Source organism: Nicotiana tabacum, chromosome 22, assembly GCF_000715075.1.
Source record: "Nicotiana tabacum cultivar K326 chromosome 22, ASM71507v2, whole genome shotgun sequence".
Lineage (NCBI taxonomy): Eukaryota > Viridiplantae > Streptophyta > Magnoliopsida > Solanales > Solanaceae > Nicotiana > Nicotiana tabacum.
The window spans coordinates 216,353,388-216,362,731 of NC_134101.1; the positions used below are offsets into that span (position 1 = coordinate 216,353,388).

Genomic DNA, 9,344 nt, shown 5'->3' on the forward strand with positions numbered 1-9,344 from the left:
TTGGTGTGTTATACAATGAAATGGAAGGGGGTATTTATAGTTTTGAGATAGGGACCAAAAGTGCAAATCTCACCTACCAAGAAGGATCAATTTGCAATATTCCCATCTCACCTACCACTCATTGCATCATTGCTTATCTCACTAAGGAGAGTTGCATCATTGCTTACCTCTCCCATACATCACCATAATTGTTGGAAAAACTAACACAAATTGTCAACTTTTACCAAATAGTGTCGAAACCTTTTAGAAATATTCAAATACAAATTCGGGCATATGCCCAAGTCCAAAATCAAGCTATTGGAATCATCAAAATACCATTCATGAGTCGTCTACACAAAAGTCAAACTCCAGTCAACTCTTTTCACTTAAGCATCTAAAACAAAAATTATTTTTCCAAATCAATTCTGAATCATCCGAAAATCGAACTCGACCACACAAGCAAGTCATAATACATAATACGTAGCTGCTCGAGACCTTAAGCCACCGAACGAAATGCTAATTCTCAAAACGCCAGATCGAGTCGTTACACGATATGTTCTAGTTAAACTGATAATACATAATGGTTAGTTGAGTGAATAAAGTCATGGCCATATTATTCCCTCATAACCTATTATTATTTAATTTCAATATGTGCACCAAGTGGTAAAATATTAGAAATTTACTCTCTATTTTAAAGACTTTTGACGTGGCTCACATATTAGGTAATTAATTATATGCCTTGTCTCCTAAGTAAATAATATTTTAGTTATGCATATCTAGAAGTTTCCTTGATTGAAGAAAACTATTTATTATGAGTCCCTAAAGCAATCGTATTTGATGGAGAAGTCTCTAGGGTTAAAGATATTTACCTAAGAGTCTCTAGCCTACCAATATAACCACATATGACTCCATGAGTCTGGTATTCTTTTGTGATAGACATAGACTAGAAGACTCATAGGGTTTTGGCTATAAGCTCGATCAAAGGTGATTCTCTACGACACTTAAACAACCGTGACTAAAAATATGTTCCTATTCATATTCCGTTGCTTAAGCTCTATGTATGTATGTGTTTAAATTCTACATAAAGTGGTTGCATTTCCGCAATATAGCATGTCGTTGGGATGACCAAAGATGGTGTCTGCCTCACCATCAAAGCTCACTATATTTTCTTCTTCTACTTGCAGTAGGCTTTTAAAGAAAAAGATTAAGAATAAGTAATTAAAATATTAATCAGTGACAATTCAAAAGGACTCAAACTGGAACAAGCTATTCATACTAAGGTAAATTAAACTCATCATAGGGAGGAAGAAATTGTTTGTATTTGTAAAAACCCCTTTCCTCTCCCTTCTTGTCTTGTAAAATAGAAAATGGGAGAGAAAAGAAAGGAAACACATTATTTCCTCTCTCTTCTCTTAGCAAAGATAGGTAGTCAAAATTTTGGCTTGCGAATTAGTTGCTTCATTTGTAGTCACCAGCTCGATAGATTTATTCGAGTATTCATAATCTGGAGTCAAAGGATTCAAACCTTTGCATGTCGGTACCAAAGATAGATGCCTATACTCCATAGGCCTTATTTGGGCGGCAGGAATAGGGAGACGGGGAAGGAAGAAGCAGGGATCGAAGAATGAGCCGACCCATGCAAGAATGCGTTGAGTCTTTCCAAAATTCATTCTTTTACATTAACATATTACCCTGTCCATATTTCACTTCAACTTATTTCTTAAAAAGAAAAAAAGTTAAAAATTAAAAAGCGAAAAGAACACTTCTCATCAAAATAGCAAGAAGAAAGCAAAGAGGACATTGTCCTCAGCTGCTAGTATTGACTAAACAAAGTGCTAGATTTATTTCATACTGCCTTCTCACTTTTATTCATTTTTCACTTTTATTTTATTTTGTTAATGATAATAATATGAGTTGAGCTTAAAGAAAAAAGTGAGGATTTATATTGCCTACCTCAATATTGGAACTTGAACAAACGTCCTCTGTTAGCAATTGGTATTGGTACCATCAGCTATTGTTATTCGACATATTAGAATAATAAAAGAGGAGGAAAACAAATGAAAAATTGCATAACTGTCTGGAGAATGGGTCTTTAGCCTCTAATACTGATGTGTGAGTGTTGGCCCAAAATGAATTGTATTCCCAGGTTATTATTTACGCTCTGCAAAGAAGATTATAATGGTCAAAGTAACTGGAGAAAGAGATAAAAATGAACTTAATAAAGCCGTATATACTCACAGATTATTCACGATAACTCTGGACATGGACCTGAAGCCTGTCGTCTCCCATCATATCTGCAACATATTCCTTAATCTCTAGAGCGGAATCTTCAAGTTGAGGGCTATCGATCAGTTCGATACTCCTTAATGAAGCAATATCCCCAAAACTGGACGGGATCTCTTCAAGCTTATTACATTCCCTAAGGAGTAATTGCTCAAGCACGGGAAAGGATTCCTCTTCAACCTGCCATGTTGAAAGACGCACCTGAACCAACCCTAAATATTTGAGATTCTCAAAGGTGTTGTCTTCTCCCACATTCCACTCTTCTTCCTGAATGATAGTGTTCACCAGAGTCAGCTTTTGGAGGATGGGCAGTCTAGCGATTGTTGACAGTGAATCAGATGTCAGATTAAAGTCTAACAATGTCAACTTTTTCAAGCTCAAAGGGAAGCGAAAATCACTCAGATGTCTTGCTGAAAAGGGCAACATGTCATGTGAACCAGAGCCGTCTTGATAAGATAAATCAGTGGCCGATAAATACGTTGCTTTGAGTTCTTCAAGTTCGTTAAGGACATCCAATTTTGGAAACCAATTGCACTCTGCTGAAGCATCCCATGATTCTACAATTTTACAGACAAGTTGTTTCAGCTTGGGAAACCTTTTCAAAATATCCTCTGTGTCTTTCGAATAGGAAAGTCGGAGCCCATCTAATATTCTCAACTTGTCTAACTTTGAGTCCTCTGCTAACAGTATTGGTTCACCTGTGTCCAAATCAAAGAAAGAACAACGGCGGATGCTCACATGTTGCAACTTTGCAAGATTCCAAATTCTAGGTAGTAGTACTATGGTTGTATCATAGCTTTGCACCAACAAAGTTTCTAGATTCCATAGGTTTGTCAATGACAAAGGGAGAGCTTTAACTCTCATCCCAATGTTTAAGTACTTCAAATGAACTAGCAGGCCTATTTCATTCAGCAAATGTTCTCCATGAATTACTTCAGGCAGGTCCAGTACTCTAAGAAGCCTCAAGTCTCTTAACTGAACTAGGACGGCTATTTTATCCACCAAAAAACCATCAGTCCGCCAAAGTGCACAATCAACCTTCAACGAAAGGAGGTATTTCCCAGAAACCACTTTCTTTTCAGAATCAGAACGCTTACAAACAGAGACACGATCATAAGGAATGGTCATTCGACGTGGCATCAGATCTGAAGCACAAGATAGAGCACTTGAACTTATCAAGTCGAAGAACTTTTCCTTTGTGGCTTTTACCTGACAAAAATCATGCACAAGATCATGAATTTTGCAAGTCCTCGGCACATATTTGCTTTTCTTTACTATTACCAAACTACTCGAAATCAAATTATCCAAATAAACCTCCATTACTTCTTTTACACTCTTCATCTCAGTCTGCTCCAGAATTCCTTCTGCACTCCATAGATCTTGCAACTTACAGACACTAATTTCTTCGTCCTTTGGATAACTTCCAAGGAAAAGCAAACACGGCTTTACGTGATCCGCTAAATGGTCATAACTTAATTGTATAACCTTCATGACTTCCACTTCATTTTCAAGAATAAATGAATCCAAATTATTTAGAACTTCAAGCCATAAAGTCTTTTTCTTTCCCTTTTTTGCCAGGACTCCAGCAATAAGATCAGCAACCAAAGGAAGCCCTTGACAATTCTGGGCTATTCCTTTTCCAACACCCAATAGCTCATTCGGGCAACTTTCTTCTCCAAAAACCCTTTTCTTTATTAAGTCCCAACTTTCATCTACTGTGAAAAATCGAAGATCAAGAGGCTCACTGTGGCGTTTTGCATGCAAAGCAACTTCCTTTTTTCGACTTGTTAAAATAATTCGACTTCCTTTCTTAATATCAGGAAAAGGTCTTGTTAACTCATCCCATGTTGCAGTATCCCACAAGTCATCCAAAACAATAAGGTATCTCCCACCATATAGCTTTTTACGCAGCTTATCAACAACATCAATATCCTCACTAAACTTCTCATTCGAATTAGTGACTTGATTAAAAATCTTCTGCAACAAAATTCTCTCATTACGTTCTTGGTCGACTGTGCACCATGCAAGAATATCAAAATGACTAATAACAGACTTATCATTATATACTCGGTAAGCCAAAGTTGTTTTCCCGAGCCCTGGCATTCCAACTATCGAAATGACGTCTATATCCGTTGGTCCACAAATAAGCTTCCTAATTATGTAGTCTCTCTCCTCCTCAAAACCTACAAGTACTTGACTAGCTATTGAGGATTTGCTTACAACTGGCTTGTTGGGAGATTTTTCAACAATGAGGGCCCTGTTCTCAGGAGACTTCTTTACCAAATTGAAAACATCTTCTTTGATAAGTTTGATCTTTTCTATGGTGTCAGGAAGCAAGAAGATAAGCTGCAAGAGTCCATGATCTTTGACAAGAATTGAATTAATGGAATGTTCCGCCTCATATGCCACATCCAGAGCACGTATCCAATGATCCTTACACAATTCATGTTCAACATTCACGAACAAAAATCTTATGCATTCGAGGTGTTCTTTCACCAGCTCGATTTCTTCCTTTATCAAAGAAACTGAATACGCATTGGAATTGAGCAAAGCATTCAAGTTTCTGAGTAGAAGATTCATGAATAGCAGTCCATCACTCATGGGGAAGCAGAGTTTAGATGAGTTTGGGACTTTCAAGTAAACATGTCTCAAATCTCCCTTCAGGAGTTCAATATTTTCCAGCAAATCTAGAGTTCCACAATATGTTTCATTGGTATTCCCTTCATTTCTTGATTTCTCTTGTAAGCGGTGAACAAGAATCGATACCTCCCTAGTAAGTGCTCCAAGACGTGCCAAGAGATCAAATAGTTTGTCATGACGAATAAAGTCCTTGGGCATGTCAGTAAGAATAATCAAGAGGAACTCTATCATGACATGAATGTTTCGAGTTGAAGTGCTCGGGTTAATAACATTTACTATGTGCTCTTGTAGATAAATCAGATATTCTCGAAGAATGGCCGGAGAGGCTTCTAGGAGCTGCTTAATGAAGCATCCAAATTCTGTTGATTTTGAAGCTTTCAAGTTTGTAGAACATATGTGCATAACCTCTAGCGCGATTGGAATAATCTTCACAAATAGATGACCTAGCTTGACATCAAGTGTTCCCTCCAATTCTTCTACAATACAGACCAAAAAGAAGTGTCCTGCTCTCTCAGCCATAAGTTGAAATTGAGGTAACATATATTCAATTATCTCATGCTCAACGCAACCATTTACTGTCAACCCATAAAAATTCCTTACATTGCTAAACACATTCCGAAGAACCTCAAGTTGAGTTATGAATGGAGTAAATTGTCCAACAGCTAAGTTGGTTATATCATGGAGATTCACGAGGAGGCTATCCAAAAGTTCAACCAACTGCTCCTCAGCCATGGTGGCACTTGATTTAGGAGAATGTTGCGAGTTGATACAACTTCTGATATTTTCCATGATGCGAGGAACGACACAATCCATGTCGTATTTAACTAGGATGTCATCTCCACTGTTGTAGAAGAGTGACTCAACCAGATCTTCAAGCTCTCCTGTTATGTTTGATATTTTGGCACTAAAACCATCCAAACTGGAAGAAGAAGAAAGCTGGAGAAATGTCCACATTAATGTCACCACCAATTTCAGCGCTTCAACTTGATCCATGTCAAGAGCAATTTGATCTTCCTCATTCTTTAACCTCCCTATGAAATTTCGAAGATTCACAATGTCCTTTCTAAATACAGCAGATGACACCTGCAAAAAGACAAAATGTTGGTTTTTGAAGCCACATATTTCCCATAAGAAATTATACATTAATGAACATGCAACTAACATAAGTATAGAAGGCTTTATTTCCAATATCTGTGGGAAACCTTTGTAGGATCGACAAACATAACAAAACCCCAACTTCTTCCAAATTATATCTAACGAGGATCAATAAGTTTAATGTGTTTATATAGGTTTAGATTTTGTTTTAACTGATGCGACTTGATCAGCATCAAATTTGTGGTTTGGTTATTCGCACTAATATTAGTGCGAATGTGGATGGATAAGAACATAACAGTTTCATATACATGATAAATAATTGAGAACAAGAAATATGGCTTGAGTTTCATCAAGTCCAACAATACTTCATAGAATTGAGAACTTGAATATGATTTCATCAATTGACTGAGTTTCACAGTTGAGATATTTTCACTGAAACCCTTTCATGGAAATTCAAGCAAGAATTGTTTCCTGAAAGGAAGAGTTCATTTGTCGTTTGGAGTTTATTTTAAGAAGGAAAAAAATTTCATTTTGGTTAGGTTCTCTAAATTGAAATCTAGGAGAAGAAATTAACAAGAAAAAAAGAGAAAAAAACAAAAGGAAAAGAGGCAATGAAAAATATTTACAAACGAGTACTGATCTCGTCTTAAAAGGGTATGTAAAAATTAGTCAATATTACTTTCAATATATGTAAATATTGTATGACATACCGATGAGTTCTCTCTTTCTCCTTCATTTCCTTTTCCTCTTTCCATGATTGTAATTTTCACTAGGCAGTGCCGAAGTAGCTTCCTTCCCTTCCTTTTAAGTTCTTAAAAATCTGATGTATAAAAAAGCACAAAAAAATTATTACTAGAAACTGAAGAAAGAAGCATATAGCCAATGCAGGAAACAATTTAGTGCAGATACAGCCAGAAATCTCAAACAAAATGTAGATTTTATTGGGCTACAAATAAATTATTAAAATATTTGAAAATTTTTACCTTGAAAACAACTGAATCTTCATCTTGAAAGAAGAAAACAGAAGCCAAAGGAAAGATAGTAATGGTGTGAAGAAAAAGAAGAAGAAAGAGCTATAGAGATCCACAATTCCCAGATTAAAATACAATTTCATTGACTTCCCAAGTCTTCTTAATCAATTGTAAAATTTAAATGTGCGTTCCTGGTCTTGATATCTGGCCTTTAATCTAATATACTCTACTTGTCTGCAGATTAGTTCAGAGTATAATTTAAACATCACTTAATAAGAAACTGTTTTTAAATAATTTAAATTATAGCTGATAAGAGTAGAATAATATCAGAGTAGAATAAAAGTCTAACTTTGACAAGTCTTCTCTAGCTAGTTAGTACATTCCAAATAGACTTCCAGCTTACTTCCCTCCAAGGAACTTCCTACCTTGCTCTTGGGGAGACTCGAACTCATAACCTCTCGGTTGGAAGTGGGAGTTGCTTACCATCAGAGCAACCCCTCTAGTTAGTACATATATGAACATAAATATTGCATCTTTCTCAGGTTGAAAAAGATCTGTTAAAGAAGATGGAAAATTGGCTTAAAAAAACTTCAAAGGCCTGCCAATCGGAAAACAATCAAATAGACTTCAGCAAATATAGTTCATCAACTTTAGAAGTAATTTTGCACTCGAAATTATCATCATGTAAAATACAATTCGTCCACTTTTGATCATTGTGCACTCTTATTAATTCTTTTTCACCTCTTACATAAAATCAACATACTGTTAAAGTTTTTTTATGAATTACTAGTCCTGTGAGCTGGTTTACAATTATATATATATGATAAAGTTTTGTTGTCAATTGATGATGACATTTACCAGAAGGATGAAATAAAATAGTATGAGGAGATATAGTTTCTCATACGCAAGAGACAAGTTGGACGATAAACTTATGACATCATCCTTCACTTATGATTTGATTAGATTAAAAATGTCTATTTTACATCAATCCTTAAAATGCACAAGAAACTAGCTGCTGGAGGGTAGACTTTTGAAGTTACGCTTCAATAAAAGACTTGATTAGTTTAAAAATTGTTGGTTAAGCATGTTGTTAAATAGATAAAGAAGTACTTTATAGGAAATTAAGTGTTGGTGTATGAATTAGACAGATCACCACTGCTACTGGAAAGGGAGAAGGAAACTCAGACGTGTGCCGCAATTTGGGATTCGGAATGATATGTGAAAGAAGTTGAAGTAATTGGCTAAAGACAAACTTGAAAGGTTAGTTTATAGGCATGCGTTTCTCCTTTTCATGCCGGTTGCATTAGTATTAGTCTTGTATGTCCGTATCTTCTTATCTGCAGAATTCTTAAACTATTTTTTGGTTCGTCTGCTTTGATTATTCTATATCCGTATCACTTTATCACATATCTCATTGTTGCTACAATTGTTATTTCTGCTTATTTTCCTTTTTTCTTTGAGCCAGGAGTCTATCGAAAACAACCTCTCTACCTTCATAAGGTAAGGGTGAGGTCTGCGTACACTCTACCCCTCAAACCCCACTATGTGGGATTACACTGAGCTTGTTGTTATTATGCTCCTCATAAGATCTCTCATATCTAATATACTCTACCTCTCTGCAGAGTTTAGAGTATAATTCATAAATCAAATAGAGTTAATACCATAAAACAACCCTAAACTATCATATTTTTGTCAATTTCCTACTTAAACCATTCGGTATCCCAAAACTCCCTGAACTATATTGTTGTTCATATTACAAACCCCTCATTGCATTCTTAGATGTGCATTTACTACACGCTCATAATTTTCTAAACAATGTGCCATATGGCACTACATGTCGTTAAATAAATCAGTCTAAAAGCCCCTTAAACTATCATTTTTTTGTCAGTTACCTACTTAAACTATTCGGTGTCCCCAAACTCCCCTGAACTATATTCCCCTATATATTTAAACCTCATGTTGAATTTTAGATGTGTGTTTGTCTAACTATATTAACTTATTATTTATACTAAGTTGTTTATTTATTTTACTCATGATGTATTACTCTCGGATGACTGATTAATTCCAAGAGTTCTAGCCAAACTAGTATTTAATATAATGTGCTAATTTTAGGTTTAATTATGTTTGTGTTTTATATTAAACTCTAATTGAATAAGTCCTTATTAAATTCACTTTGCAGCACAATAAAAAAAAATAAAGGCATATTACATTTCTAAAAAATCATTTTATATTACATAAACAAGATTACACAAAATAAAATTTAGCAAAAAAAAAAACCAATTGGCCAGCATCTACATTCTCTAATTCTAGATTACACAAACAAAGTTCAAGAGATTCAACTGTATTCTCTACAAGGTATTGGATCTTTCAACAATA

The 9,344-nt window shown here is 35.3% G+C and overlaps 1 protein-coding gene across 1 annotated transcript; it reads right to left on the reverse strand.

Moving 5' to 3' along the window:
* Nucleotides 1-1,899: 1,899 nt before the first annotated feature.
* LOC107766916 (putative late blight resistance protein homolog R1A-3) lies at nucleotides 1,900-7,112 on the reverse strand. Its single transcript, XM_016585813.2, has 4 exons — nucleotides 6,981-7,112; nucleotides 6,708-6,817; nucleotides 2,218-5,985; nucleotides 1,900-2,140 (listed from the first exon to the last, which is right to left on the reverse strand). The coding sequence occupies exons 2-3, from the start codon at nucleotides 6,750-6,752 to the stop codon at nucleotides 2,221-2,223; spliced, it is 3,810 nt and encodes a 1,269-aa protein (XP_016441299.1). The 5' UTR covers nucleotides 6,753-6,817; nucleotides 6,981-7,112; the 3' UTR covers nucleotides 1,900-2,140; nucleotides 2,218-2,220.
* Nucleotides 7,113-9,344: the final 2,232 nt, after the last annotated feature.